Genomic DNA, 18,107 nt, shown 5'->3' with positions numbered 1-18,107 from the left:
CACTTCCAGTTATGTACAGAGCAGAATACTTGGTCATGATGAAAAATGGCAATGTTACTGGCTTATGTGTTTACTATGTATCATGATTTTAGAGTGTGCTCTTTCTACTTTAAAACAAAAGTTTGCTGTAAAACATGCCATGTTACACCAGCAGCAGCCTCACACACCTTGTGTTTCCCAGGTCTCTGGATTGCATTGGTTTTTCATGTGCTTTACTTTTAATCTCCTATTGTTTTGTTGTGTGATACAGGTTTATAGCCTCGGAGCAGTAAGCATCCAGCCTAGGTATGTAGCAGGCTAGATCATCCAGGTTTGTGTAAGTGTACTTCATTATGTCCACACAACACTGAAATCGCCTACCAACGCATTTCTTAGCATGTTTCCCTATTGTTAAACAGCACGTGACTCTACTGATCCTACCACATTGGCCTGTCCATTCAACTAGTAATGGACCTTTGGTTTATGTCCAGCTCGGGGTTATTAAAATCAGCCTAACATTTTTTTAAAAGATTTTATTGATTTAGTTTTAGACAGAAGGGAAAGGTGGGAGAAAGAAAGGGAGAGAAACATCAATGCATGACTGCCTCTCGCACGCCCCCTACTGGGGACCCGGCCTGCAACCCCCAGGCATGTGCCCTGACTGGGAATCCAGCCAGTGACCCTTTGGTTTGCAGGCTGTTGCTCAATCCACTGAGCTACACCAGCCAGGCCTGAACATAACATGGATTTTAAGAAGCACCATTATTTTATGTGCCGCTAAGAAAGGAAAAAGTGCTACCAACCAAATTAGGACCCAGCATGTTGAACTAGAATGTTGATTTCTTACTCATTGAAATAAATCTTTCAAACTTAGATTTTTTTTACCCACATATTGCTTTTACACATACCAAAAAAAAAAGGAAAAGAAAAAAAAAGAGAAAAAAGCCCAAAGAAATACATAGATAAAACAAAGCTCCATTGTGACCAAAAATTCCTCCTAGTCCGAATCTAATTCTTTGGAGTCGCAAGTTATTGTTATCTGTGCTTTTGATACTGTCCCCGGTGCCCTCACGAGTGTCGGTGATTCTGTCTCCTCGCCAGAGGAATTCAAAGCTTGGGTGCGGGGCCCTGAAGCCAGAGTGGCAATTATGGAGAGTTAGCCTACTTCACCCTCCTGCTTCTGGAATGTGGCTAAACGTGTCTGCTCACCGCCTCCGCCCTTCCCCACAACCATTTGGTTCCTAGGGGTTCAAAGTGCTCCACTGTGGTCACTGCGATTTATCCCAGGGACACCTTTGATGTCTGAGTGGACACAGGCGGCCGACAGTGTTGTAAGGTGTTGAGATGCATTTTACAAAGGGGCAGCTTCGAACTGTTGAGAGAGACTCTGTGTGAGGGGCCCTGGGAATAGTGCCAGGTGCTTGGTAAACCCTCGGTGGAATTTAGCCTGTATTATTTGTTGTTATTAACTGTTACTACTGAGCATCAGTTTCCTTGTTAGTTAGATGAGGGTGGTAGTATCTGGAAAGGACTTCTTTGACATAGAGCAGATGGTCTGATGCCTGGTACTTAATTGGCCTCCAGTGAAAGATGTTTTAATTACTGTTTTTTTTGCAACCTCACAAAGCCCCTTTGGGATGGGTGGGGCAGAGAGTAGACTTCTGAAGGCTGGCCCTGCAAAGGGGGCCTGAGAGATGTTATATTGCAGCTTCCTCGATTTGCAGATGGGAAGCCCCGAGAGGGTGTGTGCCTTGCTGAAGGGCATTGCCGGGGGTAGAGGGGCACTGTCAGGATTCAGACCCCCTCCCAGTGCTCCGTCTTAATGGTTCTGCCATGCACAGAGCCCTTGGCCCTTAATGGTGCTGCCATGCACACGAGCCTGGTGAGACAATTCCATTGCTAGAAGGACCAGCTCCTTGGCCTGCATGGCTGGGGCAAGGGTCGGAGCTCAAGAAGCAGGGCAATGGCCAGATTCCAGGAAGGGCTGGGCTTCAACATTTGCTCTTAGTGCTGGATGCTCCTGGACAGCCCAGTACCTGGGAATGCATGGGGCTAGAAGGGGTAAAGCTGGGGGGGTGGAGTGCCCTCAGGGTCCTAAATCCAGAAAGGAGGTGCTCTGCACGCCTGCCCGCCCAGGGTGTGTGCCAAGTGCTGCGTTGAGACATTCCCATGTGCCATTTTACTTAATCAGTGTGAGATCCCTGTAAGGCAGATTGGTTTTCTTGCCAGCTTTAGACTGGTGTGGAAACGGAGGCTTCGAGCTGGGGAAGGACTGTGCTAGGATTGCCCAGCTACGAAGGATGAGAATCGGGAGTCCTGTTTGGATCTCTTGGCCCTTTTGGTTGAGCATACGACTTCTGTCGTCTAACTCCCACTTCCAGAACGGGGCTGAAGCTGGAGCGGAGCCGAGTGAGGGGCAAACCCGTGTACACCGGGTACTCTGTTCTGCCTTTGGGCTCACAGGAAATTACCCTCCAGTGAGCAAAGTGAAGAGTCTGTCTCTAATTGTTTCTCTCCACGAATGGGAGCCTCAGAGTCTCATGCGGCTTCTTCTCACCCAGTGATAATTGTCCTTCCGTTCTTATAGGTTGTAAGTGTAACTCAGCAAATACAAGCAGTAACTGTGTCTTAGAGGCGGGTCAGATCATCGCTGCATTTTAAATGGCTTCTCACTGAGAGCAAGGCTGACTTGATCTCTTGGTGCCAGGAGTGTGATCCAGGCCTGGGATGGGTCCCCAGGTGTTGGTCTCAGCCCTGCCACTGTCCTTGGGGGCCTCTAGACAAGTTGTCATCCCGTCTCAGTTTTCTCAGCAGTGGGGCGAAGGAATTGGATTCCAGATAGGCCTTTCAGTTTGAACATTCCTACTATCCCTGCATCAGGGGCCTCGTTTGGACAGCAGTGAAGAGAACAGTAATGAATTGGCTCACATTTGTGGCTTCACACTATGTACCAAAGGCTGGTTTCAGGGATTATTTAGCCTTCAGGGGACACTGTGAGGTAGGCCTGCTCGGTGCCTACCTGGGAGGGTCGTTGTGAGGGCCAGGTGAGGTAACTTCCGGAGAGTTCTTGGAAGAGTTGCTGGCGCACAGTGAGTGCTCAATAAACGTATTGTTATTTTTACTTGTTCTGCGAATGTGAAAGCTGAGCCCTAGACAGTTTTAAGTGTCTTATCCGAGGTCCCTCAGCTCACAAGAGGCGGAGCCTGGATTCAAACCCAGGGAGTCTGGCTCCAGAGCCCTGTGCTCAGTGCTGCCTCTTGATAAGACAGGAAAGAGGCAGGGGTAACACACTGGAGAGCAGTGGGGACTGTCTGCACCTAGAGACAACCTGTTTGTAATACACAGCACTGTAGTAGACAGACATATCAACAGGCTGAATTTCTACCCTAATCCGCCATCTGGTTCATGGAGGTATAACCGTAAATCCCAGCTGAGTGAGCCACAGAGAAGAACAGCAGCTCAGATTCTCCACGGGGACAGTGAGCTGGAGGAAGAGAGAGATGAGGATGAAAGCAGAGGAAGGGGATGGGGACAGGCCCAGGGCTCAGGTGTGTGGTCCCAGGAACTCAGCAGGGGCGGGGGAAGACGAGGTTTAGCCCCCAGGGGAAGTGAGCCAGTTCTCATATGCCCAGTTTGAAGAAGAGCAGGATTCAGGGAGAGCAATCTGGAACCTTCCCTCCAGCTCTCTCCCTCCTCTTCCTTTCCCTGTAAAAGAATTCCAGCAATGGGAGTGACTAGATCAGGGAAGTTTCTGGATAAACCAGCCCAGCCAAAGTGACAAAGCAAGGGGACCTGGAGGTCAAACAATCAGAATGTTGAAACAGGTGTTTGGAAAGTGCAGGGAGGGAGAGGAGAACTTTCCAGAGGGAAAAACTTGGACATTCCTGGTGTACACCCCTCTTCCAGAAAGCAAGTTTTGAGAGCTAAGTCCACTCCAGTGGCCATTTCCCAATGTCTCTGCTTTAACTTCCAGAAAGAGAGAGTGTACGCAGACCCGGCTTCTCCAGGAAAGGAGGCTGTGGGGAGCAGTGCAAGGCTCAGGGCTCTGTGCCTGGACCATTATAATTTGCCCACCCTGAAAACAGGGGTATAAAACCTAGCTCGGAATGACAGCCAGTGTAGGCTCAACCCTGGGGACCTTGGGCTCAGCTCTGCTCCTTTTAACCAGGTCCGGCTCAGAGCAGAGGAAGCATCTTGCAAATGAAGAAGTAGAGTCAGAGAGGTCAGACTTCATGCCCAAGGGGACGGAGCGAGTGAGTGACCGAGTCAGCATGGGGACCCAGGTGGCTGACAGTAGAGCCTGTGAGGTTCCACCACCACCGGGTTTCTCTGGGGCCCAAGAATGAAGGTCATGATGATGATGATATCAACGCTTGGAGATGAAAGGTGACCCGATTCTCACGGTGCACAGCCTGTCAACAGGTCACGTTAGTAGCAGCTCATGCCAGGCCCTGCGCTCAGCACTTTAAGTGGGTTTATCTCGTATAATCCCACAACACCCTCATGAGACTGGGACTTCTCAGTTTCACAGAGACGGAAACTCCTAACCAGGTTACATAACACACCCACGGTTGTGCAAGGGGTGGATCGTGGGTTTCAGTCCAGTTTCATTGATCTCAGGGCCTTATGGGTAGCACCTCGCCTGTCTCCCCATTAACTGTGACATCAGCCAGCTGTCCCCTTCCTTTTCCAGCCTCCCCCTCCTGGACCCTGCTGCCTCTGTCTCTCTCTCTCCTCCTGATTCCTCGGCCTTTTGGGTGTCTCTAGAGCTAACCCAGCACCCTGTTAGCTGTCTTTGCATCCTCTAATTTTCTGTGGCTCACAGTCTCAGGTAGTGTCACTGACCCATATATACTGTCACTGAAGGTCACGGGCCTGTGTCAGCACCTGCTTTCGGGCGGGGGGGGGCGGTGGTAAGCCTTGGCTCCATGGCCAGAGCGTCTACTTCTGGAGGCAGAAACAAGGCTCCTTCAGACATGTGAACCCTCATTGTGCCTGGCATGGGGCTGAGCAAGAATATGGTAAATTCTTGCTGCTTGGAGGATGAATTGAAATGAGGGAGAAAAGAGAGGAGAGGGTGAGGTGCCTTCCACAGCTGGCACAGGAGTGGTGCTCTAAGTCCTTCTGAGAGACTCCAGGGCCCTAAAAGCCCAGCGTCCGCCCCTTCTGCCCCTGCCCCACCCCTCATAAGAGAAACAGGCCTCCTGTTCTCTCCAGTGTCCCGCCCCCAAAGCCTCCCTGCCGGTGGTTCCCTTTTTTCAAAGATCGCCTTCTCCCAGAGGCTTCCTCCCCAGGACCTCCCAGCCCCTGGCGCCCAGTTGATCCTGTTGTGTTGTTCTGATGTTGGGTTTTCCTGAATCACGGAAGTCGTTGAACTGACCATGTCAGTTCACATCCTGGCTGGGGTGTCTCCCCGACGACCGTGTACGCATAGGGCCCTATCTTTTCCACTCTGCACCTGGCATTTGTCCATGACGTTCATCCGTGTTTCCAATGCTCAGCCCTCCTCGAGAACTTGAGATGGGTATCTTTATCCTCCTCAGATTTGTTAACATGAATGAAGGTGTCTGAACAGAGCTGAATTGAAGGAGAGTTTCCTCCTATGCGGCACTTTCTTCTGCCCACCGGCCCTCAAGGTGCGAGAGGTGAAGGCCCCGCTCAGAAACAGGGCTGTGTGGCAGCCGGAGGCACGTGATCGGGGCGGTGAAATCTGAGCTATGGGAACTATGTGAGCGAAACACTCCTGGGCGGGAAGAACCAGCCTGTCCATTGTGCCCCGGCTGGGAGGGGAGATTCGGCTGAAAGTTTGGACAGTTCTTGGCATGGAGTCTGGAGAGCCCTTTAGAAAGTTGTCCCTCCCAGCTGGCCCATGGGAGAGAGCCGGTCGGGGGCCAGCATCCTGCTGGACACGATAAAGAGGTTACTGTGGGAAGTGTTCGGATTGCTTGGGAAGCACCAAGAACATGAAAGATACGTTACGCATTCCTCAGGCCCCAGAGAATCACCACCCAGTGTTCGACTTGGCAAAAGCCTTTCCGCTCCTTCTCTGAGCTGCCTCCTTAGAAAAGACGCACTGTCTGAATCCCAAATGCCTGCCGGCTGTGCCAGTGTGCTCCCTGACTCTCCCACAGCCCGTAGAAAAGGAACGGTGGAGTCAGGAGGCGGGACAGGTGTGCCGCATATCGGTGATCCGGCAGAACCTACCTGTATCCAAGGCGACACATCCGGTCCCTTTTTCCAGGAGGCCTGTTGTGAAACATTCTGGAATGTTTGTGTTCCTTCAGAGATTTGTAATTAAGAAGAGGCAGAACCAGTTCTTGCTTGGTGCCCTTTCTACCCTCCTTCCCTCCCTCTCGCCCTTCCAGCATCTGGGTCATTTGATTTCATGTTGGGGTTTTCAGTGGCCCAGGGCACGGAAGCTGCAACCTGGGACTGGACCGGGCTAAATCGGGGTAAATCCCTTCATCGGAGGGCAGGGGCTGGGTGTCCCAGGCAAGCCCCCAAGTCCTGGCCACATCTGAAAGCTGGCATCTCTTCCCAGCTCACATTCTTGGCACTCGCCCAGGGGGAAACATTGTAAGACCAGAGAAGTACCCCCAGTTTCCCAGGGGGGACTGGTTCAAACAGTTTCTCTCTGGCAGGAAGAGGAGTGTGTGCTTGTGTGTCTGTCTGTGTGTTTAAATCCTGGTGCAGCTAAAAACACTTCTCTTTATCCTGACTCTCTGAATGGCACGTCTCTGCACACTGAATCTCCCACCGGGCATTTGTCCCAGAGAGGTTCTTGCTGTCCGGATTTCTTGTGAGTCGCATAGTCTTCTGATCGAGGCTTTTCTCTTTCCCATGGGCAAGCTCAGGGCATGAGAGTGTCAGCCCTCTGGCTCCCCCCCCCCCCGCCCCGCTCTGAAGGGAGCCCCGAATATCCAACCAAGCCTTCCTTTCTCCTCCTGCCCTCGCCTTCTACCTTGGGGTCCTCTCTGTTCACTTTCTCTATTCCTAGTAGGCACAGTGCCTCCCTGACTCTGCTGCAAGCTGGAACCAGCACCCCTGACCGCCCCGCCCCGCCCCGCCTCATGTCAGTCCCAGGACTAATGCTTGTAGGTAGCATTGTTTCATTGTGGAAGACTGGAATAATCCGAGGAGTTCACGTTTTTCTGGAAAAGTGATGCCTTTTTGGTGTTTCAGTGCAGCCCCCCCACCCCCATGTCACACACGCAGAGCTCCGGGAGGCACTTGCGTTGATGACTTGGATGACTCTGAAACGTTCAGCTGCCTTTTCACTAAGCAGCCGTGGGTTATCCATGGTCACTGCGTGTCTTTGTACGGAGGCAGTGGAAGGTGCGAGTGTGCTAGAGCTCCCCGGCCCTCGCCTGCTCCAGACCTCCTGGGGTCCATCTGCATCACGGCTACAGCGCACTCTGCGTTCCAGATCGTTCTGAGACTCCCAGGGTCTCGTTCATTTTTCTTAGCACAACTCAGGTTTGGGAATCAGGCAGTGGGGCCTCAGACCGCTGGGGTGGACCAGCTCTGGGATGTGACGCGCGTTTTTTCATTTGTAAAACAGAGTAAGGAGGCCTGTGATCCAGAGGAGGAACGAGATGGATGTGACTTGGTGTCTGTGCCTCGATTTAGCCGCTGTTAAGCATTTTAATGACAATCAGTATGTGAACATTACAGAAGATTAGTAAAAAGAAGAAAAAGGAAAATTTAAATTACACTGAAATTCCTGTACTGAGATCATCTTTTTTAATGTCTGTCTTTCCAGTTTTTCTTCTACTCACACAAACACATGCACAACACACACTTTCGGGCAAAATATCATGCATAACAGTATCCTGTAGATCTTCTCTTCGAACAGTATTTTCTTTCTTGTAGTAAATTGAGAGAACCCTTCCATGCTAGCAAAAATGCAGAACACATTGTCACACGTAATAACAAGGTGCATTGTTATTCTTTGTTCCTACACATCCAGGGTTGCGTTCACCCATTCCACAGATATTTACTGAGCACTAATTGTGAGGAGATGTAGGATCCTCTCGCTCAGAGGCACCACTGATGAAGCCGTTTCATGAATCCCCAAGGAGGACTCTTGAAGGTGGTCCCCGTACTCAGATTCAGGGGGGCTGTTGGGATGGGATGTATCTTGGTTTTCTGGATTGCAAACTGCGGGTATAGTAAGACTTCTGTGTCCACAGCCAAGCTGGCCGAGTGCAGGGCGAGCAGTGAGCCAGGAGAGGTCTGAGTGTGGTCAGCTCAAGCATCCCTCTGAGCCTCACCACCTATCTGTCCTCAGGGGAGAGGCACTGGCCGTGGAGGGGGCGTACACCGGTGTGTGATTTTCCTCAGAGGCCCTTTTCAAAGATTCTTGGGTGAAATGGTGTCGGTGAGCTCTGGCTCCTGGTCACTGGTCTTCTTCACTCTCCATGTGGCAGAGGAAACATGCACTTGGAGACGTCTGCGTGGGGAGGTGCTGCTGGAAGTGGCCCGTTGTTGTTGGAATTGGGGCAGAGTGTTGGGTGCAGGCAGAGTAGACTATAGACAGCTTTGCAGAAACTTGGTCCAGACTGGCCCAGTCTTAGACCAGGAAAGGCCCGTCACCTGCGTAGTAGGTGGTTACTTGTGGTTTTAGGCAGTAACTTGTGGTTTTCCCCGGGACTCAGGAGATGCATTGAAGATGTCAACTTCCAAGAGAACCTTGTAGCTTACCGCAGGGCCTCCAGTGACACATAGTCTTGCTTGAAATCCCACTTTTGTCTTTGACCTTGAGAATATTATTTAGTTTTCCTTACCCTCAATTTCCTTTTCAGGGGAAGTGGATATAATTGATGTTTTTTGAGCACTCGTTTGCACCGGGATCTGAGCTAAATGTTCTTATAAACTTGGCCTTATTTAAGCTAATAGGCAACCCGGTGAGTTGTTTTTATCCCCACTTTACAGATAAAAACACTGAGGCCCAGAGAGGTTAAGCTGCTACACTCACACAACTAATGGTAGTAATGTACATTGAACCCTTACTTAGTAGTGAGTATTAGTCTGTTGCATATCACATCGACCTCTGATCTCATCCTCATTGTCTCCTACAATATAGCAGTAAATTACTAACTAGCAAACGTTGGAGCTAGCCATTCATTCAGTCAGTAGGTATTTTCACGGCTTCCAGGCCCTGGGTGTGCAGTGCCCATGGGCACCCCAGGTCTCTCCACCAGAGGCTCTTTCGGTCTTTCTTCCTCCCTCATGTATTTTGCTTAAGTTTGACTTGGAGTGGATTTAAGAAGGAAGGAGATTGCACAGGGTGAGAGAGAAGGTGGGTTCCTGAGGCTTGGAGGGAAGCTCACCCCAGCCATCTTTCTTCCTGTCCTGTTGAACCTCCCCATTTGCGAGTCTGTAGAATGATTGACAAAGCGGAGTCTCTGGGATTCTGGAACTGGGAGTGGGTCAGGAGTGGATGGGAGAGGGAGAAGAGTATGTATTTTAGGCAGAAGCAGCAATGGGGAGAAACCAAGGAGCTGCCTGGAGGGGCTGCTTGGGCTGACTTACATATCCATTAGATGTCTGGCCCTCTGGCTAAAGTACTCAACCAGCAATCAGTGGTGTTTTCCGGGCTTGACAAGCCTTTGTTCATTTAGTTGGGTGATCTGTTTGTCTGTCTGACTTAAACCATAAGATTGGATGATTATTGTCACCTCACCGCCTGCAGGACAGAGACTTAGAAGGGGGTTCTTGCTAAAAGATCAGTTTGGCCTGGGTTGTCTAGGGAAGGGCAGCAGTGAGCACAGGCATCTGGGAACCAGCTCAGGAGGCAAATGAATACCGCTCTTGGCCAAACTCACAGGGCTGGAGCATCTGCTCTGCTAGAGGCTGCACTGAGCCAGCTTTCTGGTGGGGTGTGGGGAAGGAGTGGGCATGACAACATGCAGTAGAACCAGGAGAAAGACTCAGGGTGGGTGGGCCAGAGAGTTACAGGCGGAGAATCCAGAGTGGGCTACAGTCCAAGTCCAGAAGCAAGCCTTGACCTTCAAGCCCTTTCCTGCAAACCCCCTCCATTAGCGATGCAGGAACAGAACAGGCCCAGAGAAGGAAGGTGACCTGCTCAGTTTTCTCCCTAGTTAGTGACGTTGTTGGGGCTGGAACACAGATTCCCTGCCTCCTTCCATGTGTTCACCTTCCCGGGACAGCAGGAACAGATCCGGTGTCAGCAGGAAGTTTTCGGATCTGTTGGGCCAGCCCCAAGGAGCAAGGAGGCCAAGAGCAGTAGCCGGTTGCAGGGGTGTGGGGACTGCGAGCTGATGGAGTCTGTTTCTCCTCTTCCCTTCCAGGTACACCAAACCGCTCACCTTCGCCGACTGCATCAGTGACGAGCTGCCCCTAGGATGGGAGGAGGCGTACGACCCACAGGTTGGAGATTACTTCATTGACCACAATACCCGTAAGTTCCTGGCCGTCCCCCCTTCCCCTCTGCCTGTTCTTCTACCTCCATGCTCACCCCCAATCTGGAAGAGGCTCTCAAAGCCAGATTGTATTTTGTTCGATAGAGTTAGATAGAGATATCAGTGTAGATAGGGACAGAGGATGTATGCTCACGTAAAGTAACAGTTTAGAAGGGTTTCCAATAGAATCTGAAACTCCCCCCCTCTTCCAATCCATCGTCCCAGTTTCACAGACGCAACCGCTGCTAACAGTTTCATGTTACCCTTCCAGGAGTTTCCCAATCATGTGTTTATATGTGTGTGTATATGTATATTCTTTTACCTATATCACTGTATATGTATATAGATCTTTTTCCCCCCCATAAAGATAGAGTGTCATTGTCATTGCCAGATTATTTTGGAGCCGCCAGAGCCCCAGCGAGTCCCCAGCAGCATGCACACATACCTGTCCAGAGTGGATTGGTGTGAGCGTGTGCATCTCAAGCGCATCGCACGAGTCACCCCATCCTCACTTGATGTCAGTGATCCAAGTCTCCTGGTCCAGAGCGGAGACTCCTAGTGCCTGTCTCTGGGACTGGGATGGAGGAATAGCTCGAGAAAGGGACACGCATGTTGCCTGACAGGCGGAGGGACCCAGCTGTCCCCCACTGGGGGGAGAGTTAAGCATCCTTGGGCCTCATCCATTGTGCACCTGCTTGGCCAAGACTATTCCTGTCCTTTGAAATTTGCCGCCCCATTTGTTCATGTGAGGAAAGAGCATTGAATTGGTGGATTTCCTTGATCCTTCCAGGGAGAAGAATGCAGTGGGATGGGACATGCCTGGCAAAGCCTGAGGCTGAGAATAAGGCATCCTAGCCCACTTACTGAGCATGCACGCTCTGCCATGTGCTGGGCTCAGCAATAGCCAAGCATCATCTCATTTCATCCTCCCAACTACCCTACGGGCTGTCAGGATGGTTATCCTCATCTTACAGTTGGGATGCACAGGTAGTAATTGACCACTTGACACTCAAGAGCTGAAACGTGGCAGATCTCGGATTTGAACCTGTACTGGGGAGCAGAGGTGTGCTTCTTCATCCATTTCCTCCTCTGGGTCTCAGTAACCTCTGGCCATTCCTTTGTTATGCTCCTCATCACTCTGTGGTATAACCATTTACCTGTTGTTTCAAGTTCTTCTAGAGCAGAGAGTGTCTAATTCATCTGTCTGTTTCCAGGCCTTTGCCTGATAAAGCCACATAGTAGGTGTGCACTTGACCTTCGCTAAAAGGGCTTACATGCACAGATGCATGGCTAAATGGATGAATGAGCAGACCGTTGCTGGCACCAAAGCATAGAAGAGTTTCTGAGAGATGGCTAATGACATTAATTGCATTGTTGGGGGTAGCTGAGCTTTTTATTAGCACTCGTGATTGCGTACTGGATAATGAGAAGTAAATATGCCTAATTGGATGTGTATGGGGAGTGAGGTTAACGCTGGGAGGGCGGCGTGGTGTGCTGGGGTAAACACGGATGTACCGGAACCTTAATCAGTCCTTTCCTGTTCCTAATTGCTGAGTGCATCCCCCTCAGTAAAATCTGACAGCGTGAGTGGGACTCTACGGTGCTCCTGGGAGACGGTGGAGAATTGGAAGGAAGGGAGGGAGGGGGGAGGGAGAGAGGAGGGGGGGGGAGGGGGGGGGGGGGGGGGGGGGGAGGGGGGGGGGGAAGGAAATAGCAGGCAGTGGCCAAGTTTGTTCTCGAGGGAATGATGGCAGAAATGAGGTGGGTGTGTGGAGGCATGGGAGTCTGTGGGGCCCAGAATAGGGAGAATTCTGTCTGGTAGTTTTGCCAGCTGTCCAGGTACTGGTTTCCTTTGGTGTGAAGGTGCTGTCATTGGCTGGAAGGGCACCACCTCTATGGGTGGGGCCAGTGACATACAGGTGGCATAGACATGACATCATCGAGGCCCAGGCATTCAGAGTCGTGGACTGGGACCAGTCTTCTGTGTGTATGTTGTCCATTGACTGAAGTCACTCTCTTAGGAGTTATCGACCCAGTACAATTGAACTACATATTAAACTTGCCATTCAGCACGCATTCGTCCAGCACGCATTCGTCCAGCACGCATTCATCCAGCACACATTCATTTACCACCCGCAACGTTCCAGGCAACTGTGCGGGAGGTTGGGATACGTGAGAGTAAATGGCAACGATCCTTGTCCATATACAGCTTTCACTGTGGCCACAGAGAAAATAAGCACAATAAATAAGCACATTATGTAGTATACATAATGGGATGTGAGCTAAGACGTGGAGACGAAGGAGCATTTCAAGTAGAGAGGGGAGATAGAGCAAAAACTGAGATGTGACCGCATTTAGCTTGCTCGAGGGATGGCAAGGAGACAGAAGGATGTGCTGACAGAAGAATGAGTGAGGAAAAAGGAGAAGGGCAGCAGACCACAGACCAACGGGGCAGTGGTCCATCAGCCTCACTCTCCTGGCTTTTACTCCATGGGAGATGGGAGCCTTTGGAGACTTTCAAGCAGTTGAGTGGCATGTCCCGCTTTATGTCTCGAAAGGGTCATTCTGGTTGCTCTGCTACCAGTAGACCTTAGTGGATAAGGATGAATGTAGGGACACTTGGGAGAGACAGTTGCACTACTAGTCCAGGTGACAGAGGACAGTGTCCCCAACCAGAGCCATAGTAGTAGATGGAGGTGGTGAGAAGTGACCAGATGCTGCGTGTATTTTTAAGGGAGAGCCAACAGGATTTTCTGAGAGATGCATCTGGGATGTGAAAGAAAGAATAGATGACCCTCATTGGATTTGAGCAACTGGCCAATGGAACTGCCATCAATGGAATGAAGGAAATGACAGGAGAAGTGGGTTTAGGAAGCAGGAACAAGGGTTCTTTTGGGCAAAAGATGGTGCTGGTCAGCTTGACGTAGGAATCCAGAGTTTGGAAAGATACCTGGGTTGAAGACAGGTGTGTGGGCGTTGTCGGCGTGTGGATAGTATTTAAAGACAGGAAGCTGGGTGAGGTTTCCAAAGAGGGAAATGAAGACAGAGGAAGACCGAGGGGTGAGCCGTGGGGTCCTCAGACAGTGAGAGGGTGCCAAGAAGAGGCAGACAAGGATGATCCTGAGGATCGATCAGAAAGCTGAGGGGACAGCCCGAGGGTCTTGGCAGCCCTGTGATGGAAGCATATCAAGGGGCGATGCTGTCAGATGCTTCTGACAGCTCAGGTGCAGAGAGGACTTTGACTTGACCTCTAGATTTAGCAACCCAGGTGACATTGGTGACTGTGACGGTGGGGCGCAGCTTTGGACATGAACTGGGGGCAAAAGTCTGATTAGAGCGAGTCCGAAAGCAAGTGGAGGGGAAGAACCAGAGGCAGCAGACGTAGATGACTCTTTCCAAATTATAACTGGTTTTCATTATTTCATGTCTGTTCTCCCACTGTTTACATTCATCATGATTAGGTGGTTTTAACTGGTGATTAAATTGTGTTGTGGGAAACAATGCACGTATAATGAGACCACTTTTACCATCGGCTAATGATATAAATGAGTGCAGTTTCTATGGCATCTCTTCAAAGTTGGAAGGAAATGACATTGAGTCTTGGACCTGCTCTCAGTGCTCTGAGACAGGATTGAGGCTTTTTTGTGTGTTTTTGTTGTTTGAAGCTCCTTGGCTGATTCTAATCTGTTGCTGGGACTCAGCATTCCTGGATGAAACACCACTTTTTTTTTTTTTTTTAAGCAAGTTAGTTGAGAATCTGGGGAAAAGGCACTCTCATAGCTGTTTGTGAGAATAAAAATTGGTACAACCTTTGAGAAGGTGATTTGGTACTATCTCTGTTAGAATTTAAAATGTGTTTACCCTCTGAGCCGGTAGTTACTCTTTTAAGAAATCTATCGTACACAATTTAGCACCAAGTTCATAGAAACATGTTTCTAAGACTCCTCACTGCAGTGGTGAGAATTCTGTTGCTACCACAATCCTCACAGTTGCTCGTGGTAGCAACAGAATTGAAAACAGTCCCGACATTTTCTGACAGTGGTTTGGGAAACCACTAATAACCGTCCTGTAAATAAACGTAGTATCATTCCATGGACTACTGTGCTATCAGTTAAATGACTGGAGTAAGTAAAAAAAAAAAGACAATAATACAACTGAAAAAAATATTAAAAATTGAGGTTAATTTTTATGCACCTCCTAGGAAGGATGAACAATGTATGTGACATGGGGTTATGCTGCATTAAAAATAAATTTGTATATACAGAGCTGTATATATGAACAGATTTGCAGATAATCAGAACCTATTAGTGTGTGAATTCCTAACAGCAGTTACCTGCTCTCAGACAGATTGACTCGGTTTAGAAATTTATCGTGGCCAATTTTGTGTCTGTTTGCTTAATCCAAGCGTCTCTGTTGTTTAATAGGTAAGTGTAACCCATTCACATTTATTGTGGTTTTTCATTCATGGTGCCTTTATGTTTTCTGGAAGTGGGTTCCACAGGCCACCACCCCAGCAGATAATTGGGAGGTACTGACCTAGAGTCTCTGGGGTCTGTTCCAGAAACCACTCAGATCGAGGACCCCCGGGTACAATGGCGGCGGGAGCAGGAGCACATGCTGAAGGACTACCTGGTGGTGGCCCAGGAGGCCCTGAGTGCGCAGAAGGAGATCTACCAGGTGAAGCAGCAGCGCCTGGAGCTTGCCCAGCAGGAGTACCAGCAGCTGCATGCCGTCTGGGAGCACAAGCTGGGCTCCCAGGTCAGCTGTGAGTACCTCCCACTGCCAGGACCCACCCCACCACCACCGGCGAGGAGGGAATGGCTGCCCTGAATCCCGCCCGTATTGCTTCCCAGTTCTTCTGCAATCTGCCCACTTTCCTCCTGCTCCTCCACCGCTTGCTCAAACTGTCTCTTTTTGCTCCTACTTGTGCCTGCAGTGACTCATTTGCTATTTTCCTTCCATGTCCTTTCATTCATTTGTCATCATCTCAGAGTGCCAATCAGGTTGCATTATCTCCTTGTTTAAAACACTTCAGTGGCTGGGGAAATGGGGTGTGGAGAGTTAGTGTTTAATGGGTATGGAGCTGCAGATTAGGACGGTGCAAAAGCTCGGGAGGTGGATGGCGGCAATGTTTGCAGAATACGAATGTGCACTTACAGATGATTGAAGTGGTAAATTTTATGTTACATATATTTTATCACAATTTTAAAAAGCCTTCAGTGGTTTCCCAGGGCTCTTTTCTTGGCCTGTACGGTCCAGCGTGATCAGGCCCCTGCTGACCACGCCCACCATGTCTCATGCTGTCAATCAGCTCCAGACGCACCAACGCCCCCATCCTCCACCAGGGCCTGCCTACCCTCTGCTCCTGTCGCCTGCCCTGCACCTTTTCACTTTGGACTTGCTGTTCCCCTCCCTGGAAGGCTTTTCCGTGATCCGTTTGCACAGCTGGCTCCTTCTCATCCTTCCAGCCTGGTCCTGCAGGCCATGTCTTCTGAGAGACTCTCGTGGGACGACTCCATCAGCACATACCCCGCCCCTAAGTCAGCCTCCCTAAGGGCTCCCTGTTTGTTTTCTTTATCACGTACATCGCAATATATCTGCGTGTTTCTCTGTTAGTATTTCCTTATTTTGCTGCCAGGGTTTTTCAGCCTTGGTGCCACCAACATTTTGAGCCAGACTGATTTTTTTTTAACTGTGCTGTTATTTGTTATTTTTTAAAAATTTAGCCTTCATTGTATTTTTTTTCCGTTACCATTTAGTCCCCTTATGCCCCCCACTCCTCAAGCCAAATTAATCTTTATTGGGGGGGGGTGTCCTGTGCATGGTGGAATGTTCAGCCACATCCTTGGTCTCCACCCACAAGGTGCCAGTAGGCACCCCTACCCCAAGCTGTGACAACCAAAAATGTCTCCACACGGAGCCAAACGTGTCTTCCAAGGCAAAAGTCCTCAGCTGAAAACCCCCAGTCTAAGTAAACCAGTTCCCATAGTGTCACAATAAATATTCTCTTGGGCAGGAAACACTTTATGTAATATTTTGAGAGTACGGACTCGGGAGCTGGACTGCCGGGATCCAAATCCAGGGCGTGCGGTTTACCAGCTGGGGGACCTCACCCAGGTTACGTGTCTTCTCTCTGCCTCAAGGTCTTCGTCTGAAAGGGGACACAATAGTATTATCACCCTCACTGGTGTGCTATGGGACTTAAAGTAGTTAACAAATGTAAAGTGCTCAGAATAGCACTCGTCATATTCTTAAGCTCCCAAATAATGGCAGTTATTATTTGATACTATTAATTCATTGGCACTGAAATGGGACAGATTTTTAACAGATCCTTGGAACCAAGAAGAATAAATCCATGATCACTGGTAGAGGAAGTATGTGGTGCAGTCATTTAACTTCCCGGTGCTCCCCAGAGCACTCTCAGGGTCAAAGGCAGTTATTTTGAATGTTATAGAGCTTCTATTTGGGGACCGGGACCCCAGTTAAAGAAACAGGGCCCAAGTCTGCTCACGCCTCTCTTCAGGTTTTACAAGCCAGGTTTGCCTTCCAGGTCAAGCCCTTCGGCACGTCGATAGACTGGTGAGGCGACATGCCTGGCTTCTAACTCAGATGGCCTGCCAGGGCTTGCAAGAGTTCTGCCACCTGGCCCGGGCTCTTGTGGACCCTGCCCCGGAGGCGTTACAGTCTCTAGCTCTGTGGGGAAAGAGGAGAGAGCTAACTGTGAATGTGTCCTTGCAAGGCAGTTTGCTGGGCACTCTGCATGTGCCATTTATCGTAACCTCCCTCCCCGCTCGCACACACATAGACACGGACGAGCCTTCAAGACACTGCTGTTCTCATGCTACAGATAAAGGAACTGAGGCCTCAGAGAGGGGACGAGGTTTCCCCAGGGTCACACTGGTGAAAGATGGCAGAGCTAGCTGGCCCTTATACCCAGGAGCATCTGACCTCAAAAACCAATTCTCTTAATTTAATCCAAGTCAGCCAGTCAGTGTCTACAGTTCTTGGGCTACACGGGGGATCCTCCCATCTTCTGAAAGATGAGAACTTGCGAGAGCTGGGTTCTTGTGGACCTCGCCGTGCTCCTTCCTCACTCAAGGACTAGGACGGGGAAATTTGAAAAATAAATCACTGGGAGCCTTGCAGGTAAATAATGCCGGTTGAACCACTGACTACTGAATGTGAGCAAAGATCAGCTAGATCTGCAAAAGGCACGCATGCACAAGGACAAGGAGACGTGGAGAACAGGGCAGCAGCACAGGGTTTAGCAAAAGTAGTTTACAATTGTGAGTACTGGAAGCACGCAGTTTATTCTTCTGTTACTGTTTATGAATAATTGTTTTCTTTTTCCTTTATAGATTTTTAAAAGTATATTTTATTGATTATGCCATTACAGTTGTTCCATTTCCCCCTTCATTCCCCTCCACCCTGCACACCCCCCTCACCCCCATTTCCCCCCATCTATTTTCTACCTACTGTCTATGCTACTTATTCTCTGTACCTTCTCCCCCCTTCTCCTCCTCCCACTCCCCTGTTGCTAACCCTCCATGTGTTCTCCATTTCTATGGTTCCTCTCCTGATCTAGCTGTCCTCCAAGTTTGCTTTTGTTTTAGGTGTGGTTGTTAATAACTGTGAGTTTGCTGTCCTTTCACTGTTCATGTTTTTTTAACTTCTTTTTCTTAGATAAGTCCCTTTAACATTTCC

The 18,107-nt window shown here is 49.7% G+C and overlaps 1 protein-coding gene across 1 annotated transcript in view; it reads left to right on the top strand.

The window, feature by feature from the left end:
* WWC1 (WW and C2 domain containing 1) overlaps positions 1–18,107 on the top strand; it is a 117,722-nt gene that overhangs the window by 48,517 nt on the left and 51,098 nt on the right. The window contains exons 2-3 of the mRNA XM_037167964.2: positions 10,293–10,402; positions 14,965–15,168. Of these exons, the coding sequence (XP_037023859.2) occupies positions 10,293–10,402; positions 14,965–15,168 (314 nt within the window). The remainder of the gene's footprint in view (positions 1–10,292; positions 10,403–14,964; positions 15,169–18,107) is intronic.

This window comes from Artibeus jamaicensis, unplaced genomic scaffold (assembly GCF_021234435.1).
Source record: "Artibeus jamaicensis isolate MK-2021 breed Jamaican fruit bat unplaced genomic scaffold, CSHL_Jam_final contig_432, whole genome shotgun sequence".
NCBI lineage: Eukaryota > Metazoa > Chordata > Mammalia > Chiroptera > Phyllostomidae > Artibeus > Artibeus jamaicensis.
Note: the sequence above shows the minus strand (reverse complement) of the source record. Positions and strands in the feature narration are given on the sequence as shown.